The sequence below is a fragment of the Arctopsyche grandis genome, chromosome 2 (genome assembly GCF_051622035.1).
Source record: "Arctopsyche grandis isolate Sample6627 chromosome 2, ASM5162203v2, whole genome shotgun sequence".
Lineage (NCBI taxonomy): Eukaryota > Metazoa > Arthropoda > Insecta > Trichoptera > Hydropsychidae > Arctopsyche > Arctopsyche grandis.
In genome coordinates, this window is record NC_135356.1 from 6,741,918 (window position 1) to 6,768,078 (window position 26,161).

The following is a 26,161-nucleotide window of genomic DNA, read 5'->3' on the forward strand; positions in this document are numbered from 1 at the left end:
CAAGTGGCCAACAACTATCACACGGCCAACCACTGTAGTGCTTCAAGTATTCGAGATTTCCTCAAATGTAATTTAGACACGGAGCATTTTCATCGTTGAAAAACTTCAAAAGGGAGGGGATGGTTTTCTGTCGATTGGCAACCCCAATTCTGGTAGGGGTTGCTCGGGGGTGGAGAAGGCTTTGTGGGTCGATAGCGGCGCCGCGCCAGTAGCCGGGCGGACGCCCCAGCGCTAGCCCCGCGCTCGTCGCCATGCAGCCTCCCCCTAGAAAGGTGAGAAGACCCCCATGGGGGCTCGCAAGCACCCTTAAAACCCTCGCACGCGCCCCAGCCTCCGACCAATCAATCACATCTTGAAAAACCCACCTGCCCCAAAACTAGCGTCCCCTTTCCACTACACCTTCAAACTATCCCAATCGTCTATTCAAATTTTACGAAATTCTACAATACTTCATATGTAATTGCTCTCATACTTTGACACCTTGCATTTACACACATAATGGAAAGGGTGTGTCGGATCAGATGCAATCTTGGTCCATCGTCTCATCGATCAATCGACTGTGGCAAGAACAGATTGTTTCAGACACACTGTATTAGATTGAAATAATGATTTTTTTTTTATATAAAGAAAATTTTTCTACCAGCTTTGTTTTTGGGCCAAAATTCAAATTGAGTTGAAAGTTTCGGATTCTTAGAGATTGATTTATTTCTAGGCTCGCCTGGACAAATAAATTATAGTTTTGTTAACTTTTCTATGTCTGAAACATAAGGCGAGTAATTAATCGGTAAAATTATTTTTGCAGGGTAATTATGCGAAATTTTTGAAAAATTTGCATGGTGAGCAGGTTGCTAAACTTCAGGCCAAAAATCAACACGAATGCGACCTTCTGGAAGATATACGCCAATTCACTTTAAAGAGGTCCGCCATAGAAAAGTCCTATTCGGAAGTATGTGCACATTTACATAATATAATATTGACTCACACATATGTACAATCACAATCTTTAAAACTGCTTGTGTCTTTTCAGGCATTGCTGAAGATCTCCTCAGCATATCTCAATAAGAAGAATCCAAATATTCCCGATTTAAAAGTCGACGGCGGCGAAGAAAAATGGTATGAAAAAAAAAAAAAAAAAATATATATATATATATATATATATATATATATATATATATATATATATATATATATATATATATATATATATATATAATAATATATATCGACCTCAAAACCAATGATTATTAATTGCATGCATTTTTCTCGAGAAAAAAAGTTGTGTATATCATATTTAACTAGTCAAAACCTTCAATATGTTCTATACTATTAATCGATATGTAATACTTTTTCGTTAGAAAACAGATGATTGTCTGTTCAAAGTTTTAAAATTCAATTGGATTAATCAATGTTTGATTTTAGGAACATGTGGAGTGTATGGAGGACGGTGCTGGAGGAGAACGAGAAGCTGGCCAGGGCTCGTTTGGCTGCCGTCGAAGTTTTCCAACAGCAGATAGCAGACGAAGCGAAAGCTCTCAGGACCCACAAGATGTCTACCTCCAAAAAGGTATAAACCATATTTTTTTGTTTGCCCGTTTCTGCACTCCACCTTCTATCCTGGTATTCGAAACAGCGCCCCTTTTGCATTTGCGTACTGTTTGCGAAATTTGCGATACTTATTTATGTTACAGATGTATGTACATATGTCTTTGCTTTTAGTATACTATATATTATTATGCAAACGTAACGAAAGGTGTCCCCTGTTGCAGTGCTCCGATCAGCTGATGAACGTTCACAAGGAGCTGCAGCTGTGCGTCCAGGATGTGGACAAGACGAAGAAGTTATACTTTGACGAAGAGCATTCGGCGCATGACGTCAGAGACAAGGCCAAGGACATTGAAGAGAAGTTCGTACTCATTTATTTTACATCAAACTCACTCTACCTAAGTACATACATATTTCAGTTCCCAGTCAAAAACCATCAAATTAGCAAACCCACCCCGCCCGCTCCCTTCACTTCATGTTTGATAATAATAATTTCAAATATTGATTTAAGAAAATTTCAATTTAAAACAAACTAAGTTTGACTCTTAAGGTCTGACCGCACTATGCGTCTGCGACACGAACGGCAGCGTGCGGCCAAATATTGTTTGTATGAAATTGTATGAGATATAACGCACTACGCGTCACGCGACAGAGTTGCCTTTTGTATCAACTTTGCCGTATTGTGTCGTGCTGCAGCAGCCGACGGCCGAATAGTGCGGTCAGACCTTTAATCTATGTATCATATAATGTGTATGTCAAAAAGTAGTTTGTTTCCATGTTTGATCCACACGAATCAATGGAAGAAAAGAAGAGAGGTAGAGGAGGGTAGAGGAGGGAGGAGGAGATAATAATATAATTATATTATATTATTATGATATATACAATTTGTTCCCAAATTTATTTATTTTTAAATATTCCACAAATTTTATTATATTACTTACATTATATATGTATGTATTTGTGCGATTTTAATATTGAGTAATTATATTCAAAATGTAATTATATAAATGTGCGTAAAAAAAAAAATTGAAAATAATTACTGAATGTTTTTTTTTGTACGAAAAATAAAGGTCATGAAAAGAGTAATTATATAAATATATACACACACACACACATATATATATATATATATATATATATATATATATATATATATATATATATATATATATATTTACATAATTTTTTTTTAAAAAAGGTACAGCGCTTTTTAATGGCGTCTGATATAAATAATATATTATGGTAATAAAACCAGGTCATGGCCGTTGTTTGTTCACATTATGCCGAATCTTTGATTGGCGCGTTTCCAACGGTATGTATAGATTTTCACCACGTTTGAGGCGGCGGTGGAGGGGTCACCGTTTAACCCGTTCGCCACTCCAAGAGTTGAACTTTGAAAACGGTTTTCAAAAGCCTCGCGTGTCGACGAGATTGATTGCTTTTTGCGAACGTGTTGCTCATTTCGCGCGTTTATATCTTGTATGTGATATGTATGTACATATGTATCATTGTTGTCCACCAACCCTTAGAAACCTCCGCACATACAGAAGTACGTGTCGAATAATTACAGTCCATATTTGTGATTACTCAACGATTACACAACGCAATTTGGAAATAACACGAGATTCACTCTGGAAAACTACACATACGCCAAAGAAAGTGTAATTGTTACATTCTGTAATACTTACATGCATTTTCTAAGCAATTGTGTCGCTTAGTTTAGCATACGAGAGTGATTACTCTGCAATGTGATTACAGCATGTAATGTAATACTGCTGAGCCACGTACAAACGAATATATTATACAATTAATTTGCAACATACATACACGTTTTCCGAACGTTATTACTAAAGGGCGGCGGTCAGGTTTCCGTCATAAAATAACAATAGACCTCTCCATTGTCCGATAAAGCAGGAGAGCAAAAAAAATGGTTGACAATAAAAATTAACAATAGTGAACCATTTTTTGTAACCGTCGAGCAACCTGACCGCCGTCCCTTAGTTATTACTAGAGATCAGCGCTCGGTTTCTATTTGCACAACAAATTCACCATTCACCATTGCTAGTTCCTATTGTCCTACAAAGCTAGAGAGCAAAAAAAAAGAATAACAATAGAAATTGACACTGGTGAACACATTTTTTGTCAAAATAGAAACCGAGCGCCGATCTATAGTTATTACACTGTCCAAGCTCATTAAGGGTGAAAACACACAGCGGTGCACGTGCCACGTGGTTTTTAATAGATACATTTAAACATGCGAAAAAAATGGGCCGTGCCTTGCACATATTCATGGAACGCCCAGCATGCCCCGCCCCAAAATGGCCCTATGGGGTGTTTTCAGTAGTTCGGTGATTATTGGTCACAAAACGCTCGCCCAAAAGTCACTAAAATGTCTATAACGGAACATCTGGCAGCCGAAGAGTCCATTATAATAACGATAACTATCATAATAACGAGAACTCGAGTGCCAAATATTCCATATTCACGATTTTCATGCCAAAAATTGTCTTTTGGGCGATCGTAATGTGACTAATAATTCAATTACCGTTTTCGGGAAAATTGTATCCTTGTATTTCTTGTATCCTTGCTTGACCGTGATCGTTAACGGTGTATACCATAATTGAAATGTAGGAGACCATCCACAGCAGGGAGCCATGCACACGATGTGCCGCTCGTCGCCGTGCGTTTTCGCCCTAAACTTTGTACGTATACTGTGCTTAAACGAAAAAGCATATTACAAGCAAATCACATTCCAATCAATGACGCGTGTGATTACGGTTTGTAATAAGCGAAGTAATAATACATTACTTCTTCGCTGGAACTGGAGTGTGTGTGCAAATTTCCATTATGATTTGATGTATGCTTGGTAAGATGCGATTACAGTCCGTAACTAGTGTGAAACATACACGTTACAGGCTGATTACACGTTGTCATTATTCCCGGCTCCTCTATTTACAGTCATACACACACACACACACACACACACACACACACCTTTTGGTGACGTGACGTCACTATTCGACTTCGTTACTTTCGTGCCACGCTGTATACACGCGTGCGGGCATTTTGGCCGTCGTATTGATTTTTGCGGCCATTCATTCATCGCTAGCGCGTGCTTGAGATATTACATTAACCCCCCCCCCCCATACACCTAATTTATTTTAATTCGTTTGTATTATTTACTTAAATTTCCTCGCGTATAACTCTCATTTTAACAATGAAAACTATTATTTTTTTTTTAATTATATAGTAATATAGTTAGAAAGATTTAATTTTTTGCAAAACAATTCCGGGTTTGAACTTAATTTAATCGATATATAACCATACATGTATATGTATACCTGTGGCTATACATGTGTCTAGAATTACTTTAAACGCAGATTTATTATTCATAAATCCACCATTAAATTGTGACAATTGAATCTAATATCGCCATAAAAAACGTCACTTGTGTATGGTTAGACTACGGAAAACTCTTTTTGTTTGTTTCGAGTATTATTATTTGAGACTGCCCTATGTATGTATATGTAAATACATATATGTATTTACGACGCGATTTCTTCTAACATATGCCATTTTCCGAGATAATATGGCAGATCTATACATATGTAGATCGATACGAACACTCGACGTCCCCATATTTTATATGTACATATATCTCAAATTTAAATTCTGAACTTTGTTTGCGGGTATTTTTTTTATAGAAACACGTCGATGCAAATTTGCCGATGTTAAGTTTTTTGCAATGTTTTCAGATATATATACTTTTTTGAATAATACATAAAAAAATAATGATTACATAAATACATTACAGACTGCGTGGAAAAGATATGTATGTTTACTATGTATTTCGTATGATTGAATAAAGCTTATACGTCTAATTCTTTTTATCGGCTTATTGTATGCTATTTTATATAAAAAAGCCAATGACGTCAATCGGTTTCACAAGCATTTGAGAACGATTTTCAAAATAAATTCAAACTAAAGCACATGATAAACGTAGACGTGCATAATATCAGAATATTTCAAAAACAATAGACAAGCATCTATGTGTGGTTTCTTTATACCGAATGACGTCATCTGGCAGTCTTTGAAGTTTATTATTTGCCGTACACCTTAATTAAATTGTAGGTACATACATACATCCATACGTATGCATGTATATTAGAATGGTCTTCACTTTTCCAAAAAAATTTGCTAGAAAAGTTACCGTTCAAATGTACATATAAGGTATTCCAATTAAGAGTGTATATGTATATATATTTTTTACTTTCTCTTGTATACGAAGTTTCAATAGATGAAGTACAGCTTAATCCAAGCTTTTTGACGCAGTCAGGTTTCGGTTAATGCTTACCAATGGTATAATCATGAAATAGTCAATTTCAGCTTATAAGAAAACATGATGAATCGGAGTCAAACCATCAGTTTGGTTGCATATCACATTTTACGTCACACGCACACACACACAAAGTTTAATTATATCACGCTATAATCAATCAGCTGTGCGGTTGAGTCCGAATTATCATATGTTTTCATCTAAGATCCGGCTTTTTTTTCGATATACATAAATTAATTATTGCGAAAGCCTCAGCGATCTCTACAAGCGTTATCTAACCTAACCGAATGTAACCCAATATGGAGAAATGCTATACATACATTAAAAGCTGGAATACCAAATATTTTTAATACATTTGGTGATATTGCTTTTTTTATTATTATTTTTTGATAATGTGGAGTAAATTTTCGCTCGGCGTTGTGTGCATATTATGCGGTAATACATTTACTTATTATTTTCAAATATCCGTAGTAACGGTGTAATGTTACGAAACGTTCCCAAAATTTGAAAATGCTAGCAAGTCAAAGGGAAGTTCTATTTTGGCGATTGTTCTTGCAGGTTGAAAAAGAAGAAGGGCTCGTTCTTCCAATCGATTACTTCGTTGCAGAAGAACAGCGCCAAGGTATCTTCCAGAAGGGACGCGCTCGAAGAAAAATCCACGGGAGCTCGCAACGACTATTTGCTCAGTTTGGCTGCTGCTAATGCCCATCAGGTAAGAAATAATTTTTTAGATCTACTTTTTTTTTACAAACTATGTAAAATGGTCAAAATTTACCTTTTAAAACATCGAAATCGTGCGTGGACTTTTGGCCGAACGGACACTTGGCCAACGGACGTTAGGCCGTCTGACGCTTGATGGCAAACTTAATGGCAGAACGGACATTTGGCCGATTGTGTATCAAAATCACTCGAAACTCACTGAAAAAAAGATACATTATTCAGAAATCGCTTCGACTTATAATTAAAATTTGATATTTCTGATAAATTTAAACAATTAAAAATTTCATTCGGTCATATTTCCGTTGGTCAAATGTCTGTCGGCCTAGTGTCCATTGGCCAATAGTCTGTCAATCATCGAAATTTACGTAGTCTGCTGTCAACTGCTGATCCCGACTGTTGATCTTTTTATCTCTGTGAATTTACAACTAATTAAGTTTGTATGTGCGTACATACACGTACATACACATAACCATCATGAGATATGAACACTGTACTGTTGCTTCTTCTTCTTTGCGGTTTGCTCAATGTGGAGTGTTGTGGGCATTTCTATTATCTGGGATCAGGTGTCAGGTTGAAAGCAGCGTTTAGGGCCGGGCCGCACCGTGCAACTTTGTCGGCCGACTAGTCGCGTGACACGAAAAAAAATATGGAAATGTGTGCGACAAACAAGTTGATGGGTGTGGCATGTCCCATCTACCAGCATGCATTGGTCTGGTCGCCCTCAACCAAGTTGTTCGCGAGTTGAGCGGTGCGCCCCGGCCCTTAGAGACGATCCCATCTGTTATTTAATTTGATTTGACCATATTATGGGAAAGTATCCTCTCGCTTGCCTTCCCTCTAGTGTTTCCGTGACTACTTATTCTTCTCTAAACTCTCCACATCCTTCCTGGCAATATGGCCAAAATAGGAAAGAACAATAGTTGTATTAACATATGTAGACGGGGCCTGACGCTCGAAACTTGGAACTCCATTTTGAAGAGTGCTACCAAAAAGAGTACAATTTCTCAGTAGCTAGCTGGCTTCTAAGTGAAAAGATCCATTGTCACTTTTGCTTTCCTTTTATTCATTCATTTCCCCGCACATTTAACCTCCGGCAACTCCCCGTTGCTTCGTTCGCTTTCTCCGGGCAAATTTGTTTGAAGTACCTCATCTATGTATGTTATTCTATATCTATGGAACGAACCCTTTTTCTACATGTTGTGGAGAGTTACTCTGAAACTGCTAGCTCTTTGAGAATGTTCGTGCGGTTCATGCAATTCGCAGCATCCGCCCCCCCAGTAACACATTTCGAAGGCATCTAACGTCCCGTTCTCCATTAGCAACTTGTGGGGTGACTTTGTTGCGCGACCAGATCAAATGTATGCATTTGTATGGAACATGCCACACTGGGCAACTCATCAGTTGTCCGAGTCATAATGTCACCCAACCAGCGAGATCAGTTGTTCGTCTGACAACATTTGGATTTGATATCCTACATTCTTCCGATCGTTTTGAAACTTTGCCGTTTTTCGCGGTTTGGTCAACAATATATGTATATATTCAAATCAAATCCGCCAGTACAATGGTGAAAAATAATCGTAATAGACAAGTTTAAAACATGCTACAAATTTGAACATCTAGACGTCTAATGGTAAGTTGCCGTATTTATCGGCCTTTCTGCCACCCTTTCGCTTTGTCAAAATTTAATTGTTTAAAAGCCTATAAATTTTTCTTTTTCACACTATCTTATAAAATTTGCATTTATAGGCTTCCATAATCTCTCATATATATTTTTACTTCACTCATGAATGTTAAAATTTTTATATTATAATTCTGATATATGTATGTATGCACATACGTACGTGTCACGGCCAAATTTTAAACCCATATCTGACAGTTGGACTATTTTCGTCTGTCTGGCTCGATTTTATACATTTATACTGTGATATTTTACGAACCTTTTATTTTATTGCTTGAGTGATTTGTGCGATCCCTCAAAATGTACAGCGTTGTATTAAGGGGTACGGTGCTACTTTAGTATGTGGTCTGCCTTAGCATGCGATCTATCTTTGAATCGCAGTCGACTATTTGTATCGTAGCAACGACCTGTTTATTATAATTTTTGTTTTTTCCTGCCGCCCCATAATGTTTTCGAAGCAGCAACAGCGAAGAAAATACCGACCCCAACAATCTAATCTTAAATGAATAGGGCCAATCATAACTTAACCTAACCAAACCTCACCCTAAAATAAATAGGTGTTGGCTGATATTCTTTATTTCATCAATATTTTCACAAAAAAAAACATGTCTTAACAGCCAACTCCTATTTATTTAGGGGTCAGGTTAGGTTAGGTTAAGTTAGGGTTGACTCTATTCATTTAAGATTAGGTTGTTAGGATCGGTATTATTCAGTCTAACTGTCACACGCGAGAACTGAGACAGTGAGACCGCATATTTAAGTAAAAACATGAAGATAGATTGCATACTAAAGTAGAGAAGTGAAGGTAGACCCCATACTATATTAGCACCGAAAACTCTTACAGGCATTAATGAGTGGATTCTTGGTTGCTTCTGGTTCCTCAAGTTGGGTGACCAACATAACTACATAACATAACATAACAAAGTCACCCGTTGTGGCTCGATTTGACACCAGACAATGCAATGGGGATTACCAGAGATCGCAGTAGACGGATTTTCATTTTTCAAACACTGTTGCTATGTGAGAAATAATTTCGCCATTTTTAATCGAGCGCTTTTTCATATCGCCGCTAGGGTTAATATACATATGTAGAGTGGGCCAAATATCAAAGTAGGAGGAGTCAAACAATTTTAATGAAATTACGTACAAAGAATGTTTGCGAATACTAATTACATATGTATGAGCAAGGATTTCTATACAGGTTAAACCGCACAGCCGGCGAAGGTACCTTTTTTGACATTATCGAAAGTTGGCGAAGTTCTCCCGGTTAATGGGTTAATTAATAATTAAAAACTTGTTATACATGTAGCTCTCAATTGTATAAAATTCGCAAATTTAATTAACCTTATTATTATTTCAATCAGGGAGATGTTTCGTTCGTATACATATATATGTATGTACATACATACATATAGTCCGGGCGAGCGAGACTGGGCCCTGGGAAAATAATAATTCAGGAGCCAGGGGGCGAGCTTATTTTAGAATTCCAAGAATAAAATATTCTCCTTTTGCGATGGGCATAATTATTTTTAATATCTTTAATGTACATCTAAGATATTATTTAAATGTCAAAGCTAGAGCTATTTAATTACAGCACAATTTTTAAAAGTAAATTTTTTTTTATAAAAAAGCTTTTTCAAAATTAATTTTTTAAGGCCTCTTTCAAAAAGTGTAAATTCGTTTTTTGCGATCGGTTTTTGTGTATTTTTTATATATTTATATTCTAGTAATGATTTTTTCCAGAATCAGGGTCTTTAAAATATTAATTAAAAAATAAATTACAATTACAATAAAAGCATATGAAAACAATCTGTTCTTGTGCTTTTACTCTTCGATATTAATCAACAGAAAAAAATTACTTATTAACACATGTAAACAATTATATTATCCAGCACTAAATACTACTTCTATTCATACTATACAGCACCGCCCGTTTTTAGCATATTCTTACTTGTTTTGGACGAGTGCAAGGCAAATTCGGCTTACATCTACATTACAGAGCGCGACGATATGGTGCAATATTACTTGCGTCATATCGTTCAGTCAATATTGTCACAATATGGCTTTTCCGAAAATATTTACAGCACTTTCGTTAGTACGGGTGCAGTCCCCACTCATGCATGAATATTTCCAGTGGTCAAAGACAGCTGGTTCTGCTTGATCCGTTTCGGTGACATGTACTGTAATGTAATGTAAGTAGCAAAAAAATGTGTTTGGTTCCAATCCCCCCGCCGCCGTATGGCACGTTTTAGGCTTTTGTGGGAGGGCATATGAATAGATCGTGTCGGTTACTGCTGTTTCATACCTATTACGGAACAAATGTATGAATGTGTCCATATAGAATGCACTAAAGAATATTTTTCTTACTGCTATTTACGTGCAGTTGTCGGTCTGTGTTGTGCTAGTATAAATTTTATTACTTTTTATATTACTTTATTTTGAACTTATAATAATTTTAATGTTTTACATATGTTACGCTTTACCTCTTTATTTAACCCTTTGAATGCTGACCAACGCCGATCGGCTTTTTGCCAACAATCCCATGACATGTAAAAAATAAACAAGAATACTACCCACTTACCCGAAAAATATGCATTCAACATCGGTCGTGTAATCCGTGTCAATGTTTATAAAGACAGGTTTACACCGGAATTTCCAAATTATAACCATAGCAGAATTTTGCGATGTAAATCCCCAACTGCTGAGTATTTTAGACTGTGGCTTGGCATTTAGATTGTGAGCATTACATTTTAACAACAGTGAAGAAGATGAAACTAGTTTTGGAAAAATACATTGATTAATATACTTCTTTTGTTTATTTTATACTAGTTGTTTTCCCCGGCTTCGCTCAGTATTTGTAAAATAAACAGCTTAAACATGGCGAATCTAATAGTAAATATTCATTTGTTTTTTTATTAAATTTTGCCGCAAATTTGAACCGAAAAAAAATATATCGGATTTTCATAGAAACTTCGATTTGTTTTCGATGTTACCAACCAACATTACATATTTATTTACATACTTACATACTCATTATATATATTAGATTATTGCAAGATATATTAAGAGAGTCTAAACACACCTTTACAAAACTCGAAATCCTCGGCGGTAGTTATCTAGGGTTGTGATCTAGGGTTTGTTTGTATAAGCTACACTTTTTAGACCTGCTTTCTATTGGATTTCTAAATAATTCTAGTTGGAAATTTTCAGCGTGGTGGGCTTTCAACAGAAAAGACGTCAGCACTCAAAGGGTCAACCCTATAATCATCCGCTACATGTAAAGTCCTACTTCAAAACGACTTTTTCACGTGTGATTTGTTTCTAGAACCGCTACTTCTTGGTGGATCTTCAAGGGTGTATGAGCACCATGGAGGCGGCTGTGTACGAACGTGTCGCAGAGTATCTTACGCTGATGGGACGTACTGAACTACTCACCTGTTCAGCTACCCAACACTCCTTCGGCAAGATACGAGACCAGGCTCAGCAGCTGACCCGAGAGTACAACTTGCAGTGTTGCTATCTCTACTACCCGGTGCTCAAACAGCACATACAAGTATGAAGCACTTCGAATGTCAATATCCATGTCTCACTTGCTTCACTTAGCTCACCTATCGTTTATGTACGCAGTACGAGTACGAGCCATGTGACAGTGATCCTGTCGACCTAATTACTTCAGAACAGGAGAGTGCTGCTGTCACCCTGTCGTCAGAAGCTAGGCGTTGGGCTACCCGCATAGCTCGCGACAATAACTGCGTCCGAGATGGAACTAGAAAACTGCAACTGCTGCAAGCCCTCAGAGACTCTGGACAAAAGGTATGAGTTCTGATTTCTATCAACACATCGAATAAAAAGCAATGTTCAGAGCCAACAGTCTTTGAAGAGAGAATTAAAACGCGAACAAACAACGGAAGTAGTTTATGCATAGGTTTTTTTAGATATTGTATTTTCAAAAAACAAAAAAAACTAAGATCGATCGGTTCTCGCTATCTTTACGTGATAATTTACGACCGTGTATACAGGGAGATGACAGTGATGGATACCGGCGAGACGTATCCATATTTGCATGTGTACTTTGAACGACTTTGGATAGTGACCTTATCTGTATTGAAATCGAATTGGTTTATTAAAATATGCAAATACTACCTACCATTGCTCCAACGTCGTCTAACTATATCTACATAACATCGTCCTAACGTCAATCTTTGTTTATAAGTACATATTTGGTTTGCTTTGTCTTTTTATTCTCAGTAAAATCAGTCCTTAAAAGCAGCTATAAATAATACTCAATAGATCAAAGTACATATGTACGTGGATCTTTTGGAGTTTTTATAAATGTATCCAAATAATTGCTGCTTTTAAATAAGTTTGGTAAACTGAGAGACGAATTTGAAAATAAAATTTCCACGAGCCGAATTCGGAAACATAAAAATAGTACATACGTATATGAATGTATATAGGATTTAGTTTTCAAACCCATAAAGTTGGTAAACTTGGGTCAAGTGTATGTTTAAGTATGTATGCTGCATAAAAACATACCGCAATCGAACGTAATTTATATTATTATATACGAGGAAGGCCTAACAGGTAAACCCAATGGGCTTTCCTGGCCAATTACAAATAATAATCATTGAATAAATGAGAAAAAAATTGTACATACACACAAACACACACATACACAATAAACTTGATCAAAGCGCTAAGTGAGTCTCATTAGCCTGTAATAGGTGTCCCGTTCACGAATTGAATCCTATTACTTCTTCTAATGCCTAATTACTTCTGTAATCCATATTCGGACGTAGGCGACTACCATGGGCAGAAATCGTTTATGGCCCGTGCGAATTCCTTCCTATCATGGGCAAGCCGAAATAACTTTTCGAGACCGAGTCCCATCCATGATCTGATGTTCCGGTGCCAAGGCAGCTTCTTTCTCCCAAGCCACCGTTTGCCTTCTATTTTCCCCTCTATGATTGTTTGTAGAAGGCGATATTTGGGACCGCGAATAATGTGGCCAAAGTATGTATTCCACCTTACGGCGCTTCACCGTGTCAAGAAGCTCTCTCTTTTTATGAAGAAGCTGGAGGACTGTTTCGTTTCTTACATGCTCCTTCCACTAGATATTTAGCATCCTCCGGTAACACCACATTTCAAAGGACTCTATCCTGTTCATGGATGCCACTAACAGCGTCCACGTTTCGCATCCGTACAGCAACACCGACCAAACATAGGAGTGCAGGATTTTTAAGCGCAATTTCATAGACAACCTTTGACAACGCAAAACATTTTTCATGCTGCCGAAGGCATTTCTTGCTATTTCGATCCTTCTTCTTATCTCCATTTCGGAACTGACGTCCGTATTTGTAGCGTTTGACCTGTTCAATCATTTGTCTGCGCACACTCTTTGATATTAATAGACAGACCCCATTTTTGACATGATTGCGATCAATAACGATTGCAGGTCTTCGGAACTTTCAGTCATTACTAGAAGGCACTAAGAAATTCGTTTGATTATTTTTTTTCGCGAAGAATTACAAACTTGGGTTGTGGGCCAAAATAGCTCTACGGGAATTACAACTACAACGGGAACTATGATATTAATATTATCGTAAATGTTGATACTGTTTACAGACGGATCCGAACGACCCGAACGGACCTGACATCGAGACCAAGATAGATGACATGAAACATACAATTAGGCGTGCGGAAACATCCAAGATGAAGGCTGAAGCTCGTATCGAGTGCCTGAGAGCTGGTGGAGTCAACGTTGACGAGTGGATGCAGGAAGCTGAGGCTCTATCCGTGCAGGACTTGCCTAGAAGTGGGTCGTCTCTGAGTGTGCGCACCGACGCCTCTGGAATGGCTGTAAGATAAATTCTAAATAACAATTTAAACATTGGAGTATTGTCTGCTATTGCCTGTTGTACGTTTACAGGATCATCCGAGCTCGGATTCGTTCTACGATAGTGATAATGCCGAACCAGAGAATCCACCGGTGGTTGATGAGGACGAGGCACCTGACATTGAAGTTGACGGTGAATATTTTGATTTGAGATGCTGAGTTGCTGGCGTTTTACAGAGTTGTAATGTTGTTTTGGTTTTTATGTTGAAGCTATGTTGGAAACGGAGAGGAAACGCATCGATCAGCTGACAGCCGGATGGGAGGATCCTACAACTGTGGACTGGGGAGCTCAAGCTGACGATGGAACGCCTCAAGAAGAAACTGACAGTGCTGAAAAGTCACCCACGTACAAATGTACGGCGATCTACTCTTATTCGGTAAGTTTTATTATTTGGTTTGTTCTATACTATTTGGATAAAAATAAAAAAAAATATGAAGGAGGAATATAAAACAAGAAAATAAATTTGATTCGTCATCTAAAACAGTATTTTTTAATATATACACAGAAACACATAGTATGCGTATTGCGTACTCTTAGTGGTACGGGAAAGATTTGAAAAAGTGCATGAAATTTGATCAGGGTCGTTTAATCCAATAGGAAAAAAACTTTTGTTAACATGTTTAGGACATGGGAAGGTGTGCCCAGTTGACCAGTGTCCCAGTCTATGGAAACTCGGTTGAATTTTTAAGAGGATCGTTTATTATTGTACAGTATTCAAGTTTATTACAAGTATAGTATATTCGTGGAGAAGCCGGCTAGTTGTCCACTTCAGTGAAAGGGCTGGCTCAACTGGCATATGAGTCTGATGCTTTGGATTATATACTGGTTGAGTCACATAATCCTGCTTTCGGGAATTCGAGGTTATCCTTCATCTCCGGGTGACGAGATCATACTTCTGAAAGTTTCCACGGGCATGCAGGTCAGGTCAGTGTGCAGCTGTGCCACAAGGTAGCTCGGTATACGATCGAATTATGAAATCATCCTGTTGGAAGCTTTCTACGTGCTCCCGATTGTAATTATAACGTAAGTCAAATTGGGTCGTTGCCCTTGAGTAGCGAAGATAATTGTAGGCGATGTTGACTCTGCTTGTTTGTTCAAGAACGCGATGATGCCATTGTACAACTTTTGCATTGCTATGAAAAAATGGGGTCTACCTCACGGGCCGGAATGTGGAATGCCGGAAAACGCAAATATCGGAAGGGAAAGATCGAAAATCGAAAGATCTTAAGTCGAAAGATCAAAAAAAAAGGGTGCTTGGTAAACAGTACATACTCACTTAATTTGCGCGAGCAGAATTCTGCGCGCGCACATTAATACGGGAGGAAAAGTCTGTTCCTCTTGTTCCTGTTGTATCCTGCTCGCGCAAATTAAGTGAGTATGTACCGTTTACCATGCACCCTTTTTTTTGATCTTTCGACTTAAGATCTTTAGATTTTCAATCTTTGCCTTCCGATATTTGCGTTTTCCGGCATTTCACATTCCGGCCCGTGAGGGAGACCGGAAAAAATGATATTATTGATTTTGATTCGGGATACACAAGTTGTGCTACATTCCTACATATGTATAGATCTTTTAGTTCAAGAAGTCTTATCAATTAATAACTTTTGTATTTATTGGAAACAAATGCGTATAAATAGAATACTGGTAGAAACATAATTTAAACATTCGATCTCGCACAAGACTATATAGAAAATATATGTATCGCTCCGTTAGTGATACATATATTTTCTTTCCAATTTCGCAGTTGGATAGTCTGTGTTGAATCATCAGTGTCTTAATAATTCCAAATTCTCTTCAAACACAGAAGAAAAACAACCCGTGGAACTAACTACAGATGGTTATTCGAAAGGAAAATTTGAATATGATTATCTGAATTTATATTGTTTATCCATTTGCTCTGAATATGTATTCTATTCTAACAATTAAGCATATTTTATCTTTAAGTGATTTCATCCGGAATTTCTAAATGCTACATTATGTAAAATAACATTTATACAATATTCTTCCCCCAAACCCCAACTACGAACATTAAAGCGAACAATTTCAATTATGTATATGCATATTTATGTAATATGGTAATTTTTTCCAATATTAATAGAATAATTTTCATGTAAAAACAATTCATATTTATCTCTCGGTTACTGGAAAAATACGATATATTCACACACTACATATATATGGGTCTACGTGACGAGACAGAATGTTAAATTACAGAAAACGCAAATATCGGAAGGCAAAGATCGAAAATCGAAAGATCTTAAGTCGAAAGATCAAAAAAATGGTGCATGGTAAACGGTACATACTCATGTACATACTCACTTAATTTGCGCGAGGAGGATACAACAAGAACAAGAGGAACAGGCTTCTCCTCCCGTATTAATGTACGCGCGCAGAAAACGGGAGGAAAAGCATGTTCCTCTTGTTCCTGTTATACCCTGTCGCGTAAATAAAGTGAGTATGTACGTGAGTATGTACCGTTTACCATGCACCATTTTTTTTGATCTTTCGACTTAAGATCTTTCGATTTTCGATCTTTGCCTTCCGATATTTGCGTTTTCTGTAATTTAACATTCTGTCTCGTCACGGAGACCGATATATGTATATATATATATATATATATATATATATATATATATATATATATATATATATATATATATATATATATATATATATATATATATATATATATATATATATATATCTATATATATATATATATATATATATATATATATATATATATATATATATATATATATATATATATACATATATATATATATATATATATATATATATATATATATATATATATATATACATATATATACAAGGATAAAATATCACCGAAAACCCTCTTGGGACTGTGTACCATGTATGTATATGAGCTAGGGGTGTTGCGTTTTTTTCGCGTGTTTAAAAGTATCAAAAAAGAAAACTCGGACCACGCACCAAGGGTGTGTTTTCGCCCTTAGGCAAAACGTACACGCTGTCTCTTTCACCGCCTCTCGACCAATAGCATTTCGTACAGACAGTCGAACATTTGTACGCGCGAAATGCTATTGGTCGAAATGGGATGAAAAGGACAGCATGTGCCTTTTACCCGTTTTATCCTATATCGGATGAATAGTAATGCAAATTCTAAATATTTATCAATTATTATGGCAACCAAGTAAACAGATACTCCAGGCGCGTAACTACTATGCCTTACGGGCATGCGGTGCATGCGGGCCTTTTAGATTTAGAGGCCCAAAAGGTTTTCAAATAAAAAAATACTATACATTTTTCAAATAAAAATCTTGAAAGTCATTTTTAAATTATTCAAATGACTAATATGAAAAAATATTTAAAATTGTATACCAAATTTGATACGCGACACATTGCGTGTCGAATTTTCACCCATCTGTACTCCTTCTCACGACATTTAATAGTTTTCCGTTATTGTACAGTAATAATAATTGTCTGCAATTAACAATTAAAACGATGTTAAAATAAAATGTCTTTGAAATATGTGATTGCATAATTTGCGACTTTGAAGGCGAGGAAAAAGAATATTAAAATTATGTGAGTTAATTACCAATTTAATTTTAATAACAAAAGTACTAGAGGGGGGCCTTTTTCTAACATTTGCATGCGGGCCCAATGTTTATAGTTACGCTACTGAATATAACTTATATATCAAAGATAAAGATTTTGTAAAACGGTTGGGTGGGTAATGTTTGTAATTTCAGGCACAGCATCCAGACGAGCTGAGCATCGTGGAGAGCGAGCAGTTGGAGGTGATCGGAGAAGGTGATGGAGATGGCTGGTTGAGAGCCCGCAACTATCGGGGCCAAGAGGGCTTTGTCCCTCACAACTACTTGGACGTCGAGAGGGATGAACAGGTCCATTTTATTTTCATCCTTCCGTCTGTCTTTCCGGGTCAATCGTTTGTGTCCCTTGCAAAAATTCATTTATTTAGCATTGTAAGCGACGGCCATCGCATGCTCACGGTCCTCCTCCCAACGTGTGCAATGGTTGCTAGCAAAAAAAAGAAAATTACACGTCGTTTACAATCAGCTGTTTCTGTCCCCCTCTCTCTTTCTCTGTCTTTCTCTGTCTTTCTCTGTCTTTCTCTGTCTTTCTCTGTCTTTCTCTGTCTTTCTCTGTCTTTCTCTATCTTTCTCTGTCTTTCTCTGTCTTTCTCTGTCTTTCTCTGTCTTTCTCTCTCTTTCTGTCTGTCTTTCTATCCAGTGATTGTGTTCTGTTGTCCCTCACTGTGTTTATTTTGCAGGAGTTCGCTCCGGATACAAACGCCCAGGTCGGTGTTGCCCGAATACCCTTTAAATGCCTGCTTCTTCTCTGTCTACGTTATGTTTATTTAGACTTCTTGTTTTTATTTTGTTTTTTTTTCTTCTAGTAAAGTTACGTTGATGCATCCCTGAGTTGATACTATCAATCGTCCTGTTTTACTTAATTTTATGTTGACGCAAAGTGCCACTCGAACTTCAAAATGAAATATTTAACGCGATGTCCACACATCTCTTGCTTAGATAATTTATTGAATTAGCTTTCCATCTGTTTTAAATTTATGACGAATTTTAAGATTCGTCTAAGTAATTCTCAGATTTTTTAAACACCAGTATTTTCACAAACTTCGCAATATATACAATAGGGGTGTTTTTTTAGAGGAATATAACTTTAAAACACACGCGAATCGTGTTAATGGCCATATTATTGGTTTTATTGGAAGATAATGTTACGCCATTAGTGTTTAAATATGATGACGGATATGGGCGCCGCTCGGCGGCGAACTTTCGAACAGCTCGGGCCGTATATCGACAATAACGCGGCGAAGGCTTCCAAGTCGTCCATCGTCTCTAGTTTATCGGCGTAGACTAGTGACTTCACATATCCCTACAAATAATAATCCAATGGTGTTAAATACCACGATCTCGGAAGCCAAATCACGACCGTAAAATGGACGAACTGAACAACGATTTTCAAAAAGTCTTGTTCTAGTACATATAAATCTATTTATGATCAAATGGCAAACCAAATTGAGCACAAATCAGCTGTCAACTGTCAAATTGGCTGTTGCTGGAAAAAGTTTTGCCAGTTCAAAAAAAAACCCTCTAAAAAACACCCTTGCATCTAGTTCATAAACTAATCTATTTTACACATTTTTACACAATGATTCTATTACTCAGCTTAATTAAATAGCTCAAAAAGATTTATAAATACTTCTCTTATTGAAAAATAGACACTATGAAAGTTGTCCTATTATGTAATGTTTTTAATTTTGGAAGACAGCAATGATTTCTTTTATGTTTACAACTAAACAAAAAACATTATTTATGTTTTGTTTCTTCAAATTGAACAATTGAAGTAATTTCAAATAACACGCTATCGTCCGCTTGATGTTTAGGTGGCACTTTTTTCAGTTATTTATATTGGAAATGCGTAAAAAAACAATATTTTCTTATCACGTAATCGACGTTGAATGTGATTAGTTCTCGCGATTCTACATAGTAGTAATAAAAATTTGTCGGTCACCAAAATGGTGCTTGGCTTCCTGGTAGTTGCTTACTAGTTTGTTTTATTGTTTTCTAATCACTTTCTGGACCAGATTTTTTTTTTACACAAAATTTATTTATTTCAGTTATTGGTGTGTTCGTCGCATGCACATAAAATTCAATTGGCTGATTATTTGTTTAGATTTTTAATCGAAATACACAATTCATTAAGGAAAATTTATACAAACTGAATACCATCTAGCGACACTCGCGCCTATTAAAACACCCATGTTCCGAACCACCGTTAAATAAAACAGCATGATAATAAAAAGTTATACGCCAATAATAATATGTTTTGCACGCGTTTATAATTATAATATAAATATGTATACCTAGTTTAGTTTCGATGTTTTTATTTGTTATTTTTTTGTAACACACTAATGAATTTACAAATAGTGTCTGTGAATTGTCGTCATACTAATAACTAAATTTATTAAAGTCGTACTACAAATATGCATGACTGTTCGGCATGATGAATAAATTGTTATGTTTTGGAAACTTTGTCGAATTTACGAAAAATTAGTAAAAAAGTCAAATATATTTATTTTATATATAAAAATATTAATAATTGATGTATGTATGTATGTATGTATACATGTGCATATTTAAAAAAAAATTTTCTTATAAAAGTATTACAAGTTGCGTCTGAACCATTCCCGGCAAATATTTTTGGTTATTTTATAAGGCCAAATTTTTTACATGCTTTCTAAAAATAGCTTCAAGAAATAATAACCTCAGTTTAAGGTAAATAATCAAAATTTAAAATATTACAAATCCACAAAGGAAACCAAATGAGACCTTTACATTTTTATTGAATCTGAATATAAGTAAATTAAATTAAAATTTTCCACTCCATTAACATATTTATATGTTTGTATAAATAATATGCATTTCGGATTCTAAAACATCTGAAATTTGTCACTACCGGTACTAACTAAAATAAATTTCACTGGTATGAACTGGTATTTACCGGTATTGATTTATTTTATAAATTGCAGTCTAATAAATTTAATTAATTACCAAGAATATATTAATTAATTAAATGTAGTTTAATTGTCAATTAATCATTAATTATTGTAATAAATTACTTTCTTAATTATAACATATTATGTTGAATCTACACCAGGCGAATTACTGATCATCGAGTGTTAAATATTTTTTGCGTGCACCTTGCTTTGAAGGATTTTTACTTAAGTACAAGTAAGATATTTTCGGCATACTTAATCCCTAGTTTTAAATTTATATATGTACATAATTTTATGCGGCTCCTTTGAATAGCAGGTCAAAAATGATGTTGAATGTTGACACATTTTTCAACTTTTCGACCATACAAACTAGCGATACGTTTGTTTATAAATTCAACTAACATAAAATTGATATTATTATATTTCGGTCTATTTTGTACTGTCGGTTGTACCGAAGGTCGAATTTTGACTAAAAACTGAAAGAATCGGTTTCGATAGTACCGGTATTGGAATCTCTAGATTCTAGGAGATTTCATCGCATGACCATTTCATCGCAGGGACAACTCAACAACAAAAATGAGCAGCTTTTTACCCAAAATGTGTTTTTTTTTATATTTTGGTTAAACTTTGATATCCAGCTATGTATTTTATTTTAATTCATTGTAAAAAAAAACACATTACAAAATTTTTATTTTATTTTTACATGGATAGCTTGGATGGGTTTGCTACATATCGCTGCAAAACACGCGGCTGGATGCTTATTTCGATTCCGGTATTTTTCGTCTCGGCGAAATTCGCATCTGTTTGAATTTAAGCATGTACGAAAGACGAGATATTCATTGGGTCGCGCAGATGACATTCCGATGAGCATTGATGATTGGCAATCATTATATCTGCGTTGGATCTTTTTGGCAAGTTTAAAAAGGCAAAAGTCGAGTCAAAAGTATCCGGATCACAAGACGAGTGGAGAGAGGTATATTGGGAATCTGACATAGAGTTCGCATAAGTGCGAGCAGTACTCGCGGCAAAATATATGCGGGCGAAAGAGACGTCCATACGTTCGACATCGATACAAGTTCGAGTGAACATGCGGTCAAACAGAAGCGAATTTCGTCGAGATGAAAAATACCGAAATTAAAATGAGTATGCCACCGCGTGTTTTGCTGCGATTTGTAGCGGAGCGAGCTTGGATGTAACGAAAAGAAAATTTTATTACGGCTTATTAGATACATATATCAAAGCTGTTAGGGTGAATATACATTTTCCAGCTATGTACTTCCCAAAACATGCTATAAAGGTACTGAGAAACCCTTGAATACCTGGAAAGCTTTCGGGAAATATGTAGCTTGAAACTGTATGTACATATATGTACGTACATATAAATGTATGTATCCACTTACAACCACTAGGCACTACTAAACTGGGTTAGATGTTGCCAAATTTTAAACTTAAATTAAACGCACTACATATGTATGTATGTATATATTCTGATTAGCCGTCGAATATTTAGCATTGCACAATTCGTGGAGTCCTCAAAGAGTTTATCAACGGAATTGACTTTCCAATGTTACTTAAAAATTTGTATTGGCGCAAACAGGCGTCGCCCACTCCAGGCCTGGTGACGCAGATATCCTTCTCTTCCGTGGACTACACGGTAGATGGAGAGGATCCAGACGCAGGCCAGTCTCCAGATCAGATCTCGGTTATATCGGTGCCGCTCGCCCAACAGCAACAGCAGCAACAGCAACAGCAACAGCAACAGCAGGAACAGCAACAGCAACAGCAACAGAAGCAGCAACAGCACGAACAGCAGCAACACATGTATGAACAGGAAGATTCATACGAGCAGCCAGACCCGCCTGAACCTTTAGAATCTCCCCCTTCGATGACTACCATACCCACATCGGCCACTAACGGCACAGCTTCATACTGCTTTGCTCTCTATGACTACACTGCGAATGCCTCTGATGAACTTTCATTTGAAGAGGGACAGGTGATGTCTTATTGCATTTACATACATCGAGTGTATGCTCTGTATATATTAGAATATTTTTTATGATTCATTTCAGATCATACTGTTGATCAACAAGTGTGCGCATGATATTGATGATGGCTGGTGGTGTGGGGAAATCGACGGACTCAGGGGTAACTTCCCATCACTTGTTGTGGAAGAATGCGACAAGGTTAGTGCAGCTTTACAAGCTTTATATTAGCTTCACTATGTTAGTTCGGAGTAAGTTAATGAATCCGACCTGAACCTAAAGGAGTTTAATCAATAACCCTTTGAATGCTGACCAACGCCAATCGGCGTTTTGCCAACAAGTCCATAGGCCTGAAAACCTCCGAGAGGCGTTTTATTTTGAGCATATACAAATACTACCCGCTAAGCCTTTCCAGGTAGCATTGAAAAAAAATGTATTGAACATGGGTCGTGTAATTTGTGTCATTCATTTGTCAACGTTTATAAAGACTGGAATTTCTGAAATTTATAGACCGGAATTTCCAAATTTATAACCCTCTGAATTTCCCGTTGGAAATCCTTAGTATTTTAGATTGTGAGCATTACATTTTAACAACAATGAAAAAGACGGAACTAGTTTTGGAAAAATACATTCATTAATAGACTTCTTTTGTTTAATTTATATTGTTTTAAGATATAGGTGACACGACAACTCGTTCACAGATTTTCCGTAAACCGATGATGTGCTCCAGGCATTTTGTATACGGCCATCTCTTTCTCTGCCATTACGTATGCAGCCATCTCTTTCACAGACCGTCTGTTCACTGATAACAGACGGTCTGTGAAAGAGATGGCTGCATACGTAATGGCAGAGTAAACGAGATCATGGTAAAAAGACGGGGTGAGAAAGAGATGGCCGTATACGAAATGCCTGGAGCGCATCATCGGTTTACGGAAAATCTGTGAACGAGTTGTCAGGTAACCTAAGATATATTAGTCTAAACAGACCTTTACAAAACTCAAAATCCTCGGTGGTAGTTATATAGATTAGCTAGAAATTTTGGCGAAATTTTCAGCGTGGCGGGCTTTCAACAGAAAAGACGTCAGCACTCAAAAGGTTAACCAGATATAATGAGCGGGTCAAATAATGAAAAACTTCATTTAGCATAATTTAGGGTAATGAATAATAACCATAATAGCATTAAACAATGCTTATAATAATGTTGAATAGCGACCATAATAATATTAAAACGACGAAAAGTTTTTACATATTACATAGAAACATACTCTCTTGGCGACCCTTTTGGTGTTTGATGATTTATTTACTATTGTATAGGATGGAGAGCCACTTAGCACTGGTGAGGAGTGGACACCTCCAAGTTCGGCACCTCCAGTATTCACACCTCCAGGTTTTGCTCTGGGTGTACCACAAGCTCAGCTCATCATCACCCAAGCCACCCCGTGTATGGAGCAACATGACGAAGAAGAACACAGTGAGTCGAAACGACCCATTCATTCCCCACGACTCACATGAAGAATAATTAATATTTATACATGTAAATTTCAGTATATTCAGAGGTGAAAAAGCCGGCGAAATGTAACGGGGAGCCGACCGCCCCACCCCCATCAATGCCACCTCCTCCACCCCCCGAAAACGGCTTCAACCTGGAGCTGAGTCGGGATCAACAGGAACAGTACGGATCACAGTTCCAGAGCAAACCACCAGTCGAAATCACCGGTAATTGACACTTCTGAAAATTCTGAACCATGTTCGCACGAACGATTCATTGCAATTGATAATAGAACATATCAAATGTACATATATTTTATGGCTCACTCTTTCACTATCTCTCTCTCTTTCTCTCTCGCACTCTCAATTTCATTTGAACTATATATTGGTTTGGTGCAAACGATCGACAAGCGCCAGACAGACTGAACCACAGATTAACGACACGTGTACCTTATGCGTGCGCACTGCTCGCACTTACACTAAGCGAAATCTACCCGAAGTCCCGACATACCTACCCTGTATACTGTATATTTTCCAAATAAAGACTCTCATTGTGAAATTAAATCTTTAACCGCTTAGACGCCCAGCCGACGCGCTGAGCGTATAATAGATACGGCTGTTTGCGCTTTAAGGCGCGTTGGGCAGCTAAGCGGTTAATTAGTGTTTTTTTTTTGTTTGAAAATAAAACAAAAATAAATCAACGGAAAAGACCACTGTTGTGTACACACACACACACACAGACACACATACATGCATACATACACACATACGTGAAATATGAAGCTGAAAATTACATATCTAGTTTCAGGCAACAAGTATTTGCTACTAGTTGATTTTAAAATTAATGTAGGTATGTATGTGTGTTATGAGCACATATTTTTCCTTTGAGAATTTTGAGTAGGCATACAAAATAAAAATATTTATTGGCCTTAAATTAGAGTGGGCTATTATTTGTTTTTCAAAAACGAAGACAAATAATAGACTCAATTTATGGTCAGTATATAAGTTTTATAATTTTATATTGCCTCGACATTCCTAGAACAAAAATTAATCCATAGCTAATTTGAAATGTACTACATACTTACATTTTATTATAAGATATTGAAATCAATCAACGAAAACACAAAACAAATATTCAAACACACTTTATTACACGTGAGAGAAATAGAGAGAATTAAAAAATCATCTTAAAATGAAAATAAAGTTTTTACATGTACTACTTTCAAAATGCTTCCAAGGGGGGGGGGGGGTGGATGTAGAAAGCATTTAAAATGGCTTCTCATGCATTTGTTCAGAATAAAATTTTACGGAGATACTTGTGAGACTGGTATGTACATATCTAAGTAAATTTTCGAAGGGGGGGTTTCATTTACGAGCAAAGAATCGTTCTTGGTTAAGTTCGCACTTGTGTTTCGAAGGTTTGCTTTGGACTTCACAGAGTTAAAGTAGTGTTTTCGTTTGACATTTTCATATTTAACACATTTTTTATATTTTTTGTCGCTGCTTAGTGGATGAAGTGCCGACATTCTTCGTAGAGGAGGAGGTAATGATTTAGAATACGTCGGATATGAAACCGATAGGAATCTATTGGAATAATGGAATGTTTTTTTTTCTCTTTGGGGACGATAGGAGGATGCGGAGGAGGCTCCAGAGAGGGCGGCGCCTCCGGATCAGTCGGAGCCCGAATTCGGGCTTGGGGTGGTTCAATTAGTCATCACGGCAGCCACCCCTGTAGCTGAGGACCCAGACAAGCAATTTCCACCACCTGAAGATGAAGAGGAATCCACCGAGTGCGCGGAGTCCGAAAAAGCTCCTGCGGAGTCTGAGGGAGCCCCAGCGGAGCCCGAGGAGCCCGAGGAGCCCGACCAGAGGTGCTCCCCCGAATCGCCGCAGTCTCCCCCGAAGCAGGTACAGGGTGGCAGAGCGAGCATACCCGATGAACTGGAGCCAGACCAGCTCGCGAGGCTCCAAGATCTCAAGGAGTCCAACGCTTGA

At 36.9% G+C, this 26,161-nt stretch overlaps 1 protein-coding gene across 1 annotated transcript; it reads left to right on the plus strand.

Moving 5' to 3' along the window:
* The first annotated feature begins 251 nt into the window (after positions 1 to 251).
* Positions 252 to 26,161, plus strand: nwk (FCH and double SH3 domains nervous wreck). The gene is made up of 19 exons (XM_077445471.1): positions 252 to 272; positions 803 to 946; positions 1,028 to 1,113; positions 1,420 to 1,564; positions 1,767 to 1,903; positions 6,437 to 6,590; positions 11,602 to 11,829; positions 11,904 to 12,089; positions 13,902 to 14,135; positions 14,206 to 14,305; positions 14,383 to 14,549; positions 17,908 to 18,060; positions 22,294 to 22,423; positions 22,604 to 22,689; positions 22,766 to 22,879; positions 23,993 to 24,149; positions 24,224 to 24,394; positions 25,675 to 25,709; positions 25,796 to 26,161. The coding sequence occupies exons 1-19, from the start codon at positions 252 to 254 to the stop codon at positions 26,159 to 26,161; spliced, it is 2,814 nt and encodes a 937-aa protein (XP_077301597.1).

What these genes read in the sequence shown, in the direction of transcription:
- nwk (XM_077445471.1), top strand. Translation starts at nt 252, where the DNA reads ATGCAGCCTCCCCCTAGAAAG. An exon ending in TAGAAAAGTCCTATTCGGAA is followed by an intron (nt 947 to 1,027) that starts GTATGTGCACAT and finishes GTGTCTTTTCAG; the next exon opens with GCATTGCTGAAGATCTCCTC. An exon ending in CCGACGCCTCTGGAATGGCT is followed by an intron (nt 14,136 to 14,205) that starts GTAAGATAAATT and finishes GTACGTTTACAG; the next exon opens with GATCATCCGAGCTCGGATTC.